General features: G+C 37.2%; 1 protein-coding gene across 9 annotated transcripts in view; it reads right to left on the reverse strand.

The window, feature by feature from the left end:
• LOC115216595 (5'-AMP-activated protein kinase subunit gamma-1) overlaps window positions 1-19,381 on the reverse strand; it is a 764,404-nt gene that overhangs the window by 176,680 nt on the left and 568,343 nt on the right. For 7 of the 9 annotated variants that reach the window (XM_036506548.1, XM_036506547.1, XM_036506549.1 and 4 more), the window contains one exon: window positions 360-884. The exons of the other annotated variants lie outside the window; for them this stretch is intronic. In XM_036506548.1, the coding sequence (XP_036362441.1) occupies window positions 360-884 (525 nt within the window). The remainder of the gene's footprint in view (window positions 1-359; window positions 885-19,381) is intronic. 9 annotated transcript variants of the gene reach the window in all.

Below are 19,381 nucleotides of genomic sequence, written 5' to 3' on the forward strand. Positions count from 1 at the left end.
GAAGGCGGTGTTACTGTTGCTTTTAGCCCCAGAAAGACATTCATATCTATCTCTTTATACACATATCTTTTTGCTTATTGAATTTAAAATTTTGAAAATGTGGTTTCCTGCATATTCAGAATCTCTGCCATCTAAAACATAGGGGAAAAAAAATAAAATTTCAATTTAAATGGGGGGGCGGGGGGAACACCCCTATATTCGTAATCTCCGACATCTAAAACATAGGGATCCGAAAAAATCTTTTTTAAAAAAAGTGCATTTTTCAAGGAGAGGTGCGAAACTGCATTAGCCCCAAACCTTGTTATACTGTAATTAATAGCAATGTTGACCTTGAAGAAAGCATGCATTCCACAACATACCTGAGTCATAAGGGGAGGGTGTCTAGGTTTTGTCCTGGAATCAGAATTAGATCGAGCTCGAAATATATTTATAAACTGTTCGACAGGTGTTGTTGGTCCAGAGTTTGGCTTGAACTGACCTACCATTTGCTCTTCCAGAATCTGTCCCATTGGCGAGAGTGTGTTCGGACTGATACTTAAAGAATGTACACCGTTCTGCTCGAATGGAGATGATGCATGCAAGTGCAGGCTGGTCGACTCATCTATCTCAATGCTTCCAGTCAATGGCGGCTTCTTTGGTTTTTTAACTCCAGAAACATCAGATTTTGACCGAGGACGGAAAGTGTCAAAGAAACTTTTAACTTTCGAGGAATTCGGTGAATGACCTTTGCTCTCATCTCCAGATTTACTTCGATGTCGACTGTCTTTTTTTCCCAAGAAATTTGTTTTACGTCCTGTGGATCCAGTACGATATCGGTACTCTCCATCAAGTTCAGATTCTGGCAAACCATTTTCAAGCAATGGCATAGCAAAGGCACTTAAATCCTGCAAAAAATATAAAAATTTAGAATGAAATATATATTAATCAATAAAAGAACTTTATCAATTTTAACAATTTGAAATAAAAATGCAATTAAAGCAAAACAAATACTAAATGTACCAAATTAAAGAAGAAATATAAATCATATAATAAATAGATTATGTAGTTTTACCAGACACACATGTACTGTTTTATAAGGTCGAAACATTAAAGTTTCACTTACAACCTTCTCTCAGAACTGTGTAGAATCTAATGTGTATATGTGCGTGAATGTGTGTGTATCAGGGCTGTGGAGTTGGAGTCGGATTCGTGGAGTCAGAGTCGGAAACAATTAAAGAGTAGCAGGAGTTGGAATTGGTAAAACTCACAATATCTCTATTCTTTAATATAAACCAGTTATAACCTATAGGCCTACTCAAAGTACAAGTGCATGCATATGCTTTATGAGATCACTTCATTACATAAAGAGGAGTCAGAGTCGGAGGTGCCAATAGTTGAGGAGTCGGAGACGAAATTTTTAGTTTCAACTCCACAGTCCTGGTGTCAAAATGTGACCACGTGTGTACCGTTGGCTATTTTTTTCCCTCTGTCTTCCCTTCTTAGGATCTTTCTTTCTCCTATGTTTCCAACGAAGAGCTCCGCTCGAAACATTAAACCCTTCTTCTTTCCTAAGCGTCCAATAATACTATATTTGTTCCACGTCCTCGCATTGTTGTTTTTTGTGCTGTCATGTTTGGATTAACTCTACATATATATATATATATATATATATATACACACACACACACACATCATCATCATCACTGTTTAATGCCCACTTCTCCAAGCATGCTTCCATGAGTTGGATGGAATACGTTGAGACAGTTTTTCTACAGCCTGGAGCCCTTCATGTTAATAAGTAAGGTTATATTTCCTGATGGCCAGACATGTTTTCATGGAAGATTGGAATTGAAGGACACAACTTGCATGACAATAATACCCACATACAACTATCATATGATGTCAATAGCATGGGAAACATGTCAAATGATGATGAGGATTTTACATTATATATATATGCACATATGATGGGCTTCTTTCAGTTTCCAGCAACCAAATCCCCTCACAAGGCTCTGGTTAGCCCAGGGCTATAGTAAAAGACACTTGCTAAAAATACTTGCACAGCGGGGGAGTGAACCCAAAACCATGCAGTTGGGAAGTAAACTTCTTACCACATGGTCACCACACCTGCACCTTTTCTTTGTCTCTGAAGAAAAACAAAAAGAAAAGAAAACAGAAAAATGGCTGTTTGATAGTTTCAGATACAACTAAAAAGGTGTAACAGGTGTGATGGTCACAGCAGGAACAGCTTTGGGATGAAGTTTACTCAATCCAGATTGACCAGGGACCAGACCAAGCAACAATAAAATATGCAAAGCCAAGACACTTTGGTTTTGAGAATTCTCAAATAGATTCATTAATGTAGAGTTGGATAGACATCAAAATGAAGAAGAGAGGTTATCAATTTGGATCAAATTCCACAAGTTTGCCAAAATATTTTGATTTCGATACAATCTCTAGAAATGTTCAGTGTGTATGTAATTTGGTCAGTTGAAACTAGAACTGGCAACTACAAATACTTTACCTGCGTGGGAGTCATGCCATTTGTCAGATCGCCACGTTGGAACATTCCAACATGGTAAACCTCATGAGCAACATGATTCCTACACAGAGGAACTGTTCATAGTTACCAGTTCTTTTTTCAGCCAACCTAATTAAATTGTTTGTGGTGACTGAATCTTTTTCTTTCGTTTGCTACTACAAATAATATCAGTGTACATATATGTATGTATGCATATGTGTGTGTGTGTGCATGCATGCGTGTATCATTATTCAGTTTTATTTCAAGATTTCTTGCCAATAGAAAAAGAGCTGGTTTCTAACCTAGATCCAAGGCTCTTTCATTGGAATTTCAACATCAACATTATTTTTTTTTTTGTATGTATGTATGTATGTATGTACGTATGTATGCATGCATGCATATATACATGCAGATGTGTTTTGCTTTATGTATGTATTCTCATGCATATAGTTGCATATCTAGACATGCTAAAATATATTTAAATGATAAACTTCTGGAAAGTTTTACAGATATTTACAGTTCGAGTAATGGATTGCATCCTTTAGTCTTCGAATTAGTTTCCTCCTTTCTGGTTTTGAGAAGCTTAATTTCTAAAGATTGGAATTTAGGCAGTGTATTCCAGCCCCACCAATAATTACAGGTATAAACCTGAATTTATTCATATGTATGAATGTAGACAAAAACATAACAAGAACTTATGACTTAAATCCACAGAGAATAGATGGGAATTGTTAGAACTACAAGGAACTGTTTATGGTAACTACAATGTCACACACATACACACACACACGCATGCTGTGTTGTTGATTATCTCCAAATCGTCTCTGATTCATACGGTCTATGATCAAAGGCATTCCAGTTGTGAACATCTTGTTTATTTTCTGGAGAACTAGTGTCCCCTGGACAATATCATTCAATGTGTGTGTGTGTGTGTTTGTTTTTTAAGATGGTAGGGTGTAGTTTAAGCCTGGTCAAAAGTGGGGTAGAGAGCCCCTTTCTCCTTTTATATTTCCTTTCAATTTTTCACAGGTGTATCCTCAGAATTGGTCCCTTCATACTGGCCATTTTTGCGACATTCACCCACCTTTCAATAAACTTGCTACCAGACAGCACTTCCCTCTCTACTCTCATCTTCCTTTTCAAGTGAAACTTGAAAAAGTTGATGAGACCTTGGCTATAGTAATCCTTGCTACTAAAGGCACAAAGGCTGAAATTTTGGGAGAGAGGGTAAGTCAATTACAGTGCCCCAGTGTTTCACTGGTACTTAATTTATTGACCCCCAAAAGGATGAAAGGATAAAGTCATCATCAGCGGAATTTGAACTCAGAACGTAAAGGTAGGCGAAATGCCACTAAGCATTCTGCCACCTCACCACCTTAATAATAATAATAATCTTTTCTACTATGGGCACAAGGGCTGAAATTTGGTGGGAGGGGGCCAATCGATTAGATCAACCCCAGTATGCAACTGGTACATAATTTATTGACCCCCAAATAATAATAATGATGATGACGATGGTTTCAGATTTTAGCACAAGGCCAGCAATTTTTGAGTGAGTGGGTAAGTCGATTACATTGACCCCTGCCCCCGAGTGCAACTGGTACTTGTTTTTATCAACTCCAAAAAGATAAAAGCCAAAGTTGACCTTGGTGGAATTTGAACCTTGATCATGAAGAATCAGAAGAAATGCTGCTAAGTAATTTTTTTGACATGCTAATGATTCTGCCGAAATTTGGTGGTATGGGGCTAGATTACATTGACCCCATTGCTTGACTGGTACTTAATTTATCAACCCAGAAAGGATGAAAGGCAAAGAGTACCTTGGCGGGATTTGAACACAGAATGTAAATAATAATAATAATAATATAATAACAATAATAATAACCTTCTTTTCTACTCTAGGCACAAGGCCCAAAATTTTGGGGGGGTGGGCCAGTTGATTAGATTGACACAGTATGTAACTGGTACTTAATTTATCAACCCCAAAAGGATGAAAGGCAAAGTCGACCTCGGCAGAATTTGGTAAGTCAGTTACATCAATCACAGTGCTCAACTGTTATTGACCCCGAAAGAATGGAAGACAAAGTCAACCCCAGCGGAATTTGAACTCAGAACGTGAAGACGGATGAAATACCACAAAGCATTTTGTCCAGCATGCTAACGATTCTGCCAGCTTGCTGTCTTGGAAGATCGGTGACTGTGTGTCACTTGTTTTCTATATATTGCATGCTGGAGTGAACTACTGCTATCACTAGCGGACAAGTATCCATCAGAAGATGACCACAAAGTGGTTGAACATGTACAGACTGGTGGTCTTGTGACTGGAAGATGGGAGTGGTGCACCCTGCTGCTTGCATATATATTGGGTGAAGATTGCATTGAATAACCAGCTGGAGAATGCATTTAAATGCGGTTAAAAATAGCAGTGATGTCGGTTCCTATGGAACAGCGATGTTTAAGTAGCGATAAGAATTACTTTGTAATAATAATAGTTATAATAGAGATATCAGCTCAGAAATTTTGGGTTATTCATTAATTTTCAACATAGCCAGTATTTTATATCTACATATTTATTGATGTCAGAAGAATGCTAAGGCAACATATGACGGGGTACAGAAAAGTTCCAGGCTTTGGATAAAAGAAAATACAGAAGGAACAGTAAATTATGATTTATTCAACATATTCTCATCTCAGATTCATGCATCTTACACCGTGGTTCTTCAGTTTTTCTAAGCCCTGTAAAAGAACTTGGAAGGTTGGGCCTCTAAACAGGCCTTTCACATTACCCTTAAAGCTAGGTATTGACCCTGAAAGAATGAAAGGCAAAGTCAACCCCAGCAGAATTTGAACTCAGAACGTGAAGACGGATGAAATGCAACTAAACCACGATTCTGCCAGCTTGCTGCCTTGGAAGATCGGTGACTGTGTGTCACTTGTTTCCTATATATTACATGCTGGAGTGAACTACTGCTATCTCTAGCGGACAAGTACTTTTACAAACAGTTACTTTACTATGGAAGTGAAAGATAAAATGACTTTATATATGTGAGACACACATGAAAGAATTATGATTAAGATCCTACTGTGAGGAGGAAGGAAAAGCAAGAAATGAAGTCGGAGAAATATTTCTAGTGAAGATTTGAAGATTTCCAAATTTTGCTTCTGCAAAGCTAATGTTTCTTTATCCCAATGTTAGGAAGTCTTACAGAAAATGGTTTAGTCGCAGGAAGGAAAAAAAGAAAAAGAAAAGAAAAAAGAGGCGGGTCAGCTTACAACAATTTACCAAAGAAGTGTGTGTGTGTGTGTGTGTGTACACATACATATACTTCTGCAAACTTTTAAGTAAACTGGTTGATCTACTTGAGAGATGTCAGCAAGCTAGATAAGTCAACATGAATAGAGGAGGAGGAGGAGGAGGTAGAGGAGGTGAAATATGAATCTAGATATGTTTTAAGAAGAGAGGGAGAGATAAGTGAAGAAATCATAGAAAAGTAAATATTGGTTTATATACAAACATATACACCTGTATGCACACATTCACATATACACACAAATAAATAAATAAATATATATATATATATATATATATATGCACAAACATACTCACAATACCTTTATATACATATAAAATGCACAAAGACACACATGTAATATATGCTATGCACACATATATATATATATATATATATATATATATATTATACACACCCATATATTATATATATGTATACACAGATGCAAATATATGCATATATGCTTACAACTGAATAAAGGGGTACACAATAGAGTTTATGTACATTTGCATACGCCACTAATCATACACACACACACACACACATATTTACTTCACTGATAACAAGTACTTTGAAACAATAAAAGAAGTTCTTATGTTGCAGAGAATTCCTGAGAATCCTTGACCGATATTTAGTAAGGACTTTAGATTGTAAACTGTTTCTTAATGGAACGACAACAGGGTGACTACTGGATTATATAGTAGTAGTAGTAGTAGTGGTGGTGGTAGTAGTAGTAAAAGTAGTGGAGGTGGTGGTGGTGTTGGTGGTGGTAGTGGTGGTAGTGGGTTATTGTATTTGTGTTGCTGGAGGTAGTATTACTTAGGGGAAGAGTTTCCATTTGTGCTTATAGCCTGGGGGGACTGTCCTGCTTGAAGCAGTGTAGGGGTGATGGGATCCACAAATGGTGTGGTGGACGAGGTGGTAGAGTTAGTGGCATGGTGTAAGAACGATAGTGGTGGGGATGGCGGCAACGGTGGTGCTGCCATGCAGGGGCGTATAATGGTTAATAGCAACATGGGTTGTTATTACTGCTGTTGTTTGGCTGCAGTTCATCTCTGAAAGTGATGATCTGCAAAAACTATAATCAGAGACATTCCAACTGTGACCATCCTGTCTTGGTCTCAGGCATAGTGTAGCTAGGACTCCATTTGTTAATGTTGGTATTTGTAGTGTTGGGAGGGACTCTAGTGTTGGTTGTAGTACTTCTTGCAGGTGATTGTGGTGGTAGTAAGACTATGGAATCTACAGGTAATAAATTGATTCAACACAGTAGGGAAGGTACTCGGAGAAAGAGAGAGGAGAGAAAAAGAAGGGACAATGGCAAAGGAGACAAAAAAATAGACAGAGAGAAAGAGAGGGAGAGAAAGTTGGGGAGGGAGGGGGGTTGAAGAAAGCCGTCAATATTGAAAATGTGTTCTAATTTGAAATGGTTAAAACCCAAGTGGATTGTGTGTAGAATAAATGGGTTAAGGTATGTGTGGTTTTGAGATTATTTCTGGTCGGCTCAAGTCAGTTGGATTTCAGCCTTGAATTGATTAATGAGGTGGGTCATCTCTTAAAAGTATGTCATTCTTTTCTTTCTAATTTTGGCACAAGACCAGCAATTTTGAAGGAAGGGTGGGGCTGATTACATCACCCCTCCCCACCGCCAAGTATTTGACTGGTACTTTAATTTATCAACCATGAGAGGATAAAAGGCAAAGTGTACCCAAGTGGGATTTGGACTCGGAATGTAAAGAGCCAGAAGAACTGCTATGTGCTAACAATTCAGCCACCTCCTCCTCCTCCGCATTATTTAACATCCGTTCCCCATACTGGGATGGGTTGGACAATTTAGTAGGTGCTGGGAAGCTAGAGACCTGAACCAGGCTCCAATTGTCTGTTTTTGGCATAGTTTCTATGTCTGGATGCCCTCTCTAATGCCAACCACTTTGTAGAGTGTACTGGGTGCTTTTTATATTTTATTTGGCACTAGCACACGTGCTTTTTACGTAGCGCTAGCAGTGGTGCTTTTTACGTGACACCAGCAAAGCCGCCTGCTAATTTGCAAGACAAAGACCTCTCAGCTTAGAGAGGGAGTGGAACCAATGGAAGCAGTGGTGTGCCAGAATAATAATAATAATATAGGTAGGGAGGCTCCAAAAGGGATTTCAGGGAGTAGTGCTCCTGCTTTCCTGAGCTAGTTTTCCACCACATTTCTTAAAAATCGTGGTAGAGGCCTTGGTCTCAGGACCGCTCAAGTCTAGAAACCAAGGTTAGGGCTAAGCAAGAGCATGCTCCCTGTAGAAAATGCAGCTCTGAAAAAGCCTCATGATAGCAAAGGAGAATGGGCACCAGCCAACCCAAAGGGTGGGGTGGGCTGCACCCGCCTACCTTAGTTGCTATGGCATTGAGGTAGATCTGGCCAACCCTGTTAACGGGGACAAAACTCGAATTTAAAACATTGCATGATGATGATGATTTTTACTATAAGTATAAAGACAGCAATTCTGTGTGGAGGTGCAAGTTGATTACACGAATCCCCAAAGGCAAAATTGACCTCAGCTGGATTTGAACTCAAAATGGAGAAAGCCACAAGAAATACCACCAATCGTATTGTCCAGTGAGCTAATGTTTCTGTCAGCTCACTGCCTTGTCATTGGGTAATATTTGTCAGTGTAAGGAGTGATGAAACTTTGTGTAATTGATAAGTTCCTACGATATTGCAGTTCTATGTTTAAGAGATGAGGAATTATGTACATTATTTTGTCCTCTTCTTGTTTGTTGTTAACACGTTTCAGCTGATATACTCTCCAGCCTTCATCAGGTGTCTTGGGGAAATTTCGAACCTGGGTTCTTATTCCTAAGGCACTTTTCAATGTTGTTGTTATTATCATTATTATTATTCAGGTCACTGCCTGGAATTGAACTTGGAATCTTGGGGTTAGTAGCCCGTGCTCAAACCACTATGCCATATGCCCGTAGTGGTTAAGAGCAAGGTTACTAACCCCAAGATTCCAAGTTCGATTCTAGACGGTAGTAGTAGTAGTAGTAATAATAATAATAATAATAATAATAATAATAATAATAATAAAAACAACAACAACAACAACAACAAAAAAAAAATACCTTAAGAATGAGAACCCAGGTTCGAAATTTCCCCAAGACACCTGATGAAGGCTGGAGGGTATATCAGCCGAAACTTGTTAACAACAAACAAGATGAGGACAAATATCCGTCAATAATGTAAATAATGTTCCTGCAATATTGTTTGCTAAATTTGTCCATGGAAGAACATGGATGACTGAATTAAACCTTGTAATATTACAAGTACTCTTTATTTTATCAAGTGAATGTCTATGTCAACGGTTCCTAATTGTGGATCCCAGAGCTGCATGTGGCCCTCAAACATCCTTCTGGCAGTCCCTGAGGGTCTTTCCTCAATAAATATGATAAATTTTTCTTTAATTGCCTTGTTTTTTTTATTTTCTTGTGGTGTGCAACCCCATCCTCCTAAAATCCAGGTTATGGATCTGGTCTGGATATCAGAAAGGCTGAGAACCACAGGTCTATGTAGTTGCTCAACCTGCTGGAAATGGCAGCAATGTTCTCATCCCACTCTATCATCTTTGAAGAAGGCCTGTTGGATAAGGTTATCTTGGATTCTATGCATATAGGAATCCAAGGTCAAAGGTCGGAATGCTTTTGATCATGGGTCTGTTTTATCAAGAATGACCTGATGCTAAAGAATTCATTACTAAATTTGTAAGAAGGCCGGTTTACCAGGGGCTTGCAATAGATTTTGTTAACCACCGCTGCAGCTGCTGCCACCACTGCTGTTGTTACCGCCACCACTTCCTCCTCCTGAAAAGGGTCATGAACATTGCCCTTTGTCCACTGATTAAGCAATTAAAAAAACTAAAATTGTCAGTTCCTCAGATTGCATGAAACATATTTTGCTATTCTTAACTCTAAGGATTGTCGCTTATTTCTGACACTAGAATGTCATCACTGAATGCTTCCTGTCTTACGTAATGGGCCAAGTAAGAGTGGTGTAACCTATGGTTTACTGGACTTCCTGGCCACTGATTACAGGCAGTAAAACCACAGAGACAAGCTGAGGTGTATGTAAAACAAAACAGACCAGTGAAGGAATTGAACTGGCCTTGCAGATTCTCAGCTCTACCAAGAACCTACTGCCACATTACAGTACTTAGCTTGCACTTTATATGCCGCTGAACCTCCCAGAACTAGACACCCATATCTAAGCCTTGTCCAAGCCTAATTAGGTTAACTGTGGATAGAACCAGACAACACTAAGGCGATCCTCACTAGCTATGAGTCCATAAACACTTTCCACCTTACGAGAATGAAGGACAACTCTGAATAATGAGACTACGATATGCAAAATTCATAATCGAGCATAACGTGTGTGTATTCCCAAACACAACATACAGGTATTATATATAGATTAACAGAAAAAGAAGAAAAAAAATACATAAATAAGCAAATATACAAAAGCAGGTAACAAAAAGCAGGTGTTGCTTGTTTAATATTCTGCATAATATCCTAACAGCTCAGACATCAGTGAAAGCACAAATAGTGCATAGAAAATAATAACTAGGAATGCACTATGGACATTAGTTTAGTCTTTCTTTAGGAGGCAGGAGATGGGGGAAAGTGTGTGGGTGTGAGGGTGTGTGTGTGGGGGGGTTTAAGTGGCAGCAATCTGTTTTTATATTTCAGTTTTTCCATTCCTCTTTTTGCTGTTGTTGTCGTTATTGTAGTTGTTATTGTTTGATAGATCTGGTGCATAGGCCTCACCACGAATGAGGGTGGGAGGGAGGGAGGGAGGAAAACTGAGAGTCAGCCGCAAAAATAGTTGGTATATACAGAATGAAATGTACAAAGTAATACTAGTACTAATACTAATACTGTGCTATTTGTTATTACAAGAAATTGGCATATTATCATCATCGTACAGAGCATTCATTGTGTTTCTGTTCGAGAAATTTCAAGCTATTCACTATCAACAGCACCCACCACCACCACCACCACTAATGCCATTACTGCTGCCGCCACCATCACCACCACCACCAAGTGTAAGTAAAACTGGAAAACCATTCTGTTGGTTATCATTAATGGACTTGTCATGTGTATATATGTGTGTGTATATATATATACATAAAAACTCCGAGCAGTGATGAAAGAAAGCCTCAGCTTCAAAGATATATATTATTCTTCAAGAAAAAAATTATAGACAGTGACTTCGAAGTCTGATGATAAGCTTAACTGGCTGAAACTTCGAAGTCACTGTTTATAATATTCCTGTTTAAGAATAACGAATTTATACTCAACAAAACTATAGAGTAAGCACTGAGATTAATGCAAAATTGCTTTTATTATAAATCACAATCATTCATTACACTCAGTAATGTAATTGCTTTGCAATGAATAAACACTTGTGTATTGATAATTGGGTATGGATTCACAACCTCTAAGTTTCTTGAAATATATATACATACATATATATATACATATATATACAGACATATATACATATATATATATATACACACATATATATACACATACATATATATACACATATATATATATACATATACATATATACATATATATATACATATACACATATATATATACATATACACATACATATACACATATACATATATATATACATACATATACACATATACATATATACATACATACATATACACATATACATTATACCACATATATATATATATAATACATCATACTATACACATATACATATATACATACATATATATATACACATATACATCATACATATATATATATACATACATACATACATATATATATATATACATACATATATATATATACACATACATACATATATATATACACATACATATATATATACACATACATATATATACACATACATATATATATACACATACATATATATACATACATTATATTACATATATATATTACATACATATATATATATATACATACATATATATATATACATACATTATATATATACATCATATTATATATACATACATATATATATATATACACATATATATATATATATATAATATACATAATACATATATATATACATATATCATACATATATATATATATATATATCATACATATATATATATATATATATAACATACATTATATATATATACATACATATATATATATCATACATATATAGATATATATAATATATCTATACATACATATATATATATACATACATATATATATACATACATATATATTAATACATAGATATACATACATATATATATACATACATATATATATATACATATATATATATACATACATATATATATATACATACATATATATATACATATAATATATACATATATATATACATACATATATATATATCATATATTATATCCATACATATATATATACATATATATACATACATATATATATATATACATATATATATATATATATATATATATATACATATATATATATTATACATATAAATACATCATCATCATCATCATTTACGTCCGCTTTCCATGCTAGCATGGGTTGGACGGTTCAACTGGGGTCTGGGGAGCCCGAACTGCACCAGTCCAGTCAGATCTGGCAGTGTTTCTACAGCTGGATGCCCTTCCTAACGCCAACCACTCCGAGAGTGTAGTGGGTGATTTTGTATTGCCACCGACACAGGTGCCAGACGAGGCTGGGCACTGGGCCACGCTCGGATGTGTTTTTTTATGTGCCACCGACACAGGTGCAGACGAGGCTGGCAGACGGCCAAGCTCGGATGGTGTTTTTTATGTGCCACCGACACAGGTGCCAGACGAGGCTGGCAGACGGCCACGCTCGGATGGTGTTTTTATGTGCCACCGACACAGGTGCCAGACAGGCTGGCAGACGGCCACGCTCGGATGGTGTTTTTATTGTGCCACCGACACAGGTGCCAGATGAGGCTGGCAAACGGCCACGATCGGATGGTGCTTGTTACGTGCCCACAGCACGGAGGCCAGTCGATGCGGTACTGGCTACGGCCACGTTCGGATGGTTTTCTTATGTGCCACGTGCCACCGGCACTGGTACCACAAAGATACAAATTCCATGATGTTCATCTATTTTGATTTGTTTTGATTTTCACTTGCCTCAACAGGTCTTCACAAGTATCACAAGAAGGAAGGTATGCACAGGTGGACTGACTACGTCCCAGGTAGGGGCCATGGGTTATGGCCTGACAGTCTTGCCGGGTCTTCGGATGGTGTTTTTATGTGCCACCGACACAGGTGCTAGATGAGGCTGGCGAACGGCCACGATCGGATGGTGTTTGTCATGCCCACCGCACTGACTACGGCACTGATGGATTTCTTGTGTGCCACAGGCACTGGTACCACAAGATACAAATTCCATTGATGTTCATCTATTTGTCTATTTTGATTTGATTTGATTTTCACTTGCTCAACCGGTCTTCACAAGTGTCACAAGAAGGAAGGTATGCACAGGTGGACTGACTAGTCTTGCGGGTCTTCGGAGGTGTTTTTTGCCAACCGACACGGCGCCAGATGAGGCTGGCGAACGGCCATGATCGGATGGTGTTTGTTACGTGCCCACAGCACGGAGGCCGGTCGATGCGGAACTGGCTACGGCCACGTTCGGATGGTTCTCTTGGTGTGCCACCGGCACGGTCAACGTGTGTGCCACCGGCACTGGTACCACAAAGATACAGATTCCATTGATGTTCATCTTTTTAAAAAAGAGACCAGCTTTGAAGTCATCATTTCTACCATAAATAAAGAACTGAAAATGAGAAACAGATGTAACCAACATATAGAATATTACATGGTTTAATTTCTTTTATTTTTCTATACACATATACTGTATGAGCATATACCAAACAGGGTCTTACAGATAAATTGAGACCAACTTAAGGCAGTTGACTAGTGGGTTCGATATTTCATTTTTTGACAAACCTTGACTTGCTCGAAATAAATCTTTTTCCAGTAAATAGCAAACTGATTCAACATCAGAAAGTCATGGAACAACAAATCGTTCTGCCATGCACCCTACCAATAAAACTTGACAAAACAGTAACAGTTTATTGTGTGTGTAAACAATTTAAAGAAGAGGGTAAGATTGATAGAAAAGAACAAGACTCAAAGTGATTCCAAGCATAATCCAAGTTTCTCACTGGCCTCAAAACACTCAATTGAAGCCAACCCATCCACATGCATGACAACCCCTGCAAAAGAAATGCAATGTGTCCCTTCTAGTTTCAGAGCTGTTAACAGGAACCTGGCATGACTAGCTATCTTCAATGATGTCGAGGCCAAAGCAATCAGAGCTGAGAGATGTTCAAAGCATCCATCAAGCATCAAGGTGCAGGAAAGACTCTCGTGTTTGTGGACAAGAATTCACTGTAGATGTCAAAGTGCATCACAAATTCTCGAGTGATTGCGTAGAACCTCCTGGCTGGCACCCCCCCACCCCCAGTGTTTGAGACTAAGAATCCCAGCTATGTGATGGTATTTGAAGTTGTGGCAAGTAATGGAAGTGTCATGGGATCCACACTTCATTGTGTGGCTTGAAAATCAGCACAAAGGAGTATCTGGACATCCTGAAGAACTGTTACCCTGGATGGGGAGCAGTTTTAGGGTTTGGTGCTTATCCAGGATTCTGCACTATACAATGGGTCAAAAGCAACACAGACAGTCTTTGGTGAGGAGCCATTTTTTGTGAGAGAGCCAACATTTGGCTCAGTAATAGATCAGATCTCAACCTTAATATCCTTTTTATGGGCAGATACTTCAAGCAAGGACTAATGTAACATCAAAAATCAGAAAGGGAAGGTTATAGCAGCTGCAAAAATATTTTGTTCCCATGTGGAGGCAATAATGCCCAAAAGAGTGGGCCATATTGAGTGACAAATGTCTTTGTTGCAATAAATGTTTCATTAATATTATGTCTACTACCATTATTTTACTGTTTATAACCAGTTTATATGCATCGTAAAAATTGCCTCTATCTGCAAAACCACATATATATATATATATATATATATAGATACACACCACACCACACACACAAAAATATAAAATACATGTATGCAAGAGAGGACTGCTAGTTAGGCTATGTGATATAGACAAAACAGTTGCATAAAATGCCTATCACTTAAAGTGGATGGAACTTGTGGAAGAGGGGAACCCCGGAAGATATGGGATGAGCTACTGAAAGCCAATCTCAAGATGCTGAGCCTTATGGAGAAGACAAAGGACCAAGATATCAAGCACCTTTCTGTGATTAAGACCTATCCACCACAACAAAATTGGTATCCTAAAAACTTTGCGAGCAGAGATCTGTCCACGCCTCATCCCTAACACACATACCACCACCTTGTGAAAAACCATGATAAAAATTACGAGATTTGGGGGTGAACAAAATAAGATAGTAAAGTCTTGCCAACAATTAGTGTTTAGCCTTAGGAAAACAAAAGGAAACAACTTTTGTATGATCATTTCATGTCAAATTCAAGGGAGATAATGAATATATGTATAATATTTTTTCTATTCTACGCACAGGCCCGATATTTTGGGGAAGAAGGCCAGTCGATTAGATCGACCCCAGTAAGCAACTGATACTTAATTATCGACCCCCCGAAAGAATAAAGGCAAAGTCAACCTAATACATCCATATATATATATATACATACCTATACATACATATATATATATATATACAATATACATATATATATTACATATACATATATACATATATACATACATATACATACCTATATATATATATACATACCATATACATATACATATATATATACATACATATACATACATATATATATATATACATACATATATATATATACACATACATATATATATATACTACCATATTATATTACATACATATTATATATCTATACATACATAATGTATATATACATACATATATATATATATATATATATCCATATGATATAACATCCATATATATATATACATACACTATATATATATACATACATATATAGATATATATATACACATATATACATATATATATATATAAGGGTACATCATCATCATATATATATCATCATCGTCGTTTAGCGTCCGTTTTCATGCTAGCCTATGGTTATATATATACATATATATATATATATATATAAAAGTTTGGTAGAAGGGAGAGAGAGATTCAGGGGTCGAGGGTTTCACACATTAGCACTTACCAAACTAGTTACAAATGATGGGTGTATATGTTTATATTTATAATAACTCTTTGATTTGTAAATAGTTTGACAAGGGATAACATATGAAACTCTCAACCCCTGAATCACTCTGTTACTTCTGCCAAATATTAATGAAAACACACACACACACACACACATATATATATATACTTGTGTTTTGAGTTCTATATTTCCTGTTTGCATTGTCAAACAGATATGTATATCATCAAATATTAATGAAAACACACACACACACACACACATATATATATATACTTGTGTTTTGAGTTCTATATTTCCTGTTTGCATTGTCAAACAGATATGTATATCATCATCATCATCATCCTCATTTAAAGTCAGTTGTCCATGCTGGCATGGGTTGGATGGTTTGACCAGAGCTGGCAACAAGCTGGGCAGCTGCACCAGGCTCCATCGTCAGTTGAGGCATGGCTTCTAATGCCAACCACTTTACTGAGTGTGTTGGGTGCTTTTATGTGGCACCGCACAGGTGCTCTTATGTGACACTGCACAGGTGCTTTTACATGTTGCCACATGTGTGCTCTTATGTGACACGGCATGGGTGCTTTTACATGTTGCCACATGGGTGCTTTTATGTGACACTACACAGGTGCTTTTACATGTTTCCACATGTGTGCTCTTATGTGACACTGCACGGGTGCTTTTACATGTTGCCACATGTATGTTTTTATGTGACACCGCATGAGCACTTTTACGTGACACTGCATGGGTGCTTTTACAAGTTGCCACATGTGTGCTCGTATGTGACACTGCATGGGTGCTTTTACATGTTGCCACATGGGTGTTTTTATGTGACACCGCATGAGCACTTTTACGTGACACTGCACAGGTGCTTTCACATGTTGCAACATGTGTGCTCTTATGTGACACCGCAAGGGTGCTTTTATGTGACATTGCACGGGTACTTTTATATGTTGCTGCATGGGTGTTTCTATGTGACACGGGCAATTTTACATGGTACCACCACAACTGCTTTACACTACCAGAAGGATAACACTTCAGCTTCCTGAAATTGTTCTGCAGTACTTCATTCCCCCCACCCACACAGTATATAGGGTAAAAATCCAAGCTGTGTCCTCTTGAAGCATATGTGTTTATTCCATTCTTCCTTACCTTCGGAAACAGATGAGGGTTGAAGACAGAGAGGGCATCTGGCCTTAGAAACTCTGCCTCAACAAATTCGGCCCAACCCATGCAAGCATGTTAAAGTGGATTTTCAGTGATGGCGACAACAATGACGATGATGATGATGATGATGATGATGATGATGGGACTGGATGAAAATTTAGGTGCTTTACTTTTTTTTGTTAGTAGACAAGAATCTTGAAGACACTATTGTATATTGTTTTCTTAACCCAAAAGATTTCTTTTATCAATGAGGAAATAAGGAAATTTTTTTGTTTTTTAATTCATAAATGTAAACAATTATGTTTTCAAAAACACCTCACAAACACAGGACAGAACAGATCAGACCAAAAGAACCGATGTTTATAGAGAATTATATTCTATTTAGTTTTCAGTGTTGCTCATTCAGTTTCCGTGTATGACATAGAATTAATACTTCCCTAACAAATAATTATGTGACAGGAGTGGATTGTGGAGGTGGGGGTGAAGCAGAATATCTTGAACAACGAAGGAGGTTCTAGACAAAAGAAAAAAATGTGTCTTTGAATATATGTCTGTGTGTATGAGTATATACATACCTTACATATATATTATATATATATATATATATATAATATATTATATTAATATATAGAGAGGAGAGAGAGACGAGAGAGATGAAGAGAAGAGAGAGAAAGATAGATATCGTATCTTTTACTTGTTTCAGTCATTAGACTGTGGCCATGCTGGGACATCAGCTTGAACAATTTTAGTCGATCAAATTGACCCCAGTACATATGTTTATTATTTTAGTCCTGATACACTAGAGGCCACTTTTAGGTTATGGGGACATAAACACACCAACACCGATTGTCAACCAGTGGTAGGGGACAAACACACAGAAGCGAGATGGCTGAGTTCCTTTTGAGCTTTGGGTCCTCACAGAGGCAATGACCTTTGAGCTTTGAGCCTTGGGCATTATGTCGTACTTGAGAAGACCCATCAAGCCGAGCAAAACTGCGGTTGTGGCAGATACTGGTGTCACACAAATGGCACCCATGCTAGTGACATGTAAAAGCACCCAGTACACTCTCGGAGTGGTCAGTGTTAGGAAGGGCATCTAACCATAGAAAACCAAGCCAAATCAGATTGGAGCCTGGTGCAGCTTTCCAGCATGCCAGCCCAGTCAAACCATCCAATCCATGCCAGCATGGACAATGGACATATGATGATGATAATATATATATATATATATATATATAAAAGAGAGTTTGTGTGTGAGTGTTACGTAGCACTCGGAAACTGAATTGCCAATTTTCAAAAGATTTAGTATCAAAAGATTTAGTAATCTTTCAGCAACCAAATAAACTTTATTTTCATTTACATATTTTCTACATTATCTCAACAACCAGCTATAGTTATTTGAAAGATAACTGCTCTACAATGACCAGGTTTCAAGAGAGTGAAAATAGTTTCACACTTTCAATGTAAACCAAAATTACAAAGTGTTGCATTACAAGAGTGCATGATGTGTGAATAATGAAAGCAATATTTCTCCAAATTAGTCACATCTGTACTATAATAAAGAAAGCTGCTTATCATCTATATATATGTATAGAGGCTACCAAATAAACTATGTTTTTGGCTCAACAACTGTTTTTTACTATTAAAATAACCTCGGAAACGAGGTCAGGTCACACAATTTTGAGGTCGTTTTCGGGCAATATTTCGATTTCCTTCTAATGCTTCACTTTCACCCATATTTCACACATGTTTAGAATTCTACTCAGAAAAATATTTATGAAAATGTACACATAAATATTGTATTAAAATAAGCCACAACAAAAAAAAAATTCATTAAAAGACATCCATTTATCTATGTTATGAGGAAATACAGCCACTCTCTCTCTCTCTCTCTCTCTCTCACATGCACACATATATAGAGAAAAGATGTATGCATATGTATTTATGTACATGTATATGAAAGATAATGTGTGTGTGTGTGTGTGAGAGAGAGAGAAATAGAAAGTGAGAGTGAGTGAGTGCCACTTACACATACATGCAAAAAAATACATACATGACAATACATCTTCACTCATTCACACACTCTCTCTCTCTTTCACACACACATCCATTTCATATACTTGT

This window comes from Octopus sinensis, linkage group LG10, assembly GCF_006345805.1.
Source record: "Octopus sinensis linkage group LG10, ASM634580v1, whole genome shotgun sequence".
In the NCBI taxonomy this organism is placed as follows: domain Eukaryota; kingdom Metazoa; phylum Mollusca; class Cephalopoda; order Octopoda; family Octopodidae; genus Octopus; species Octopus sinensis.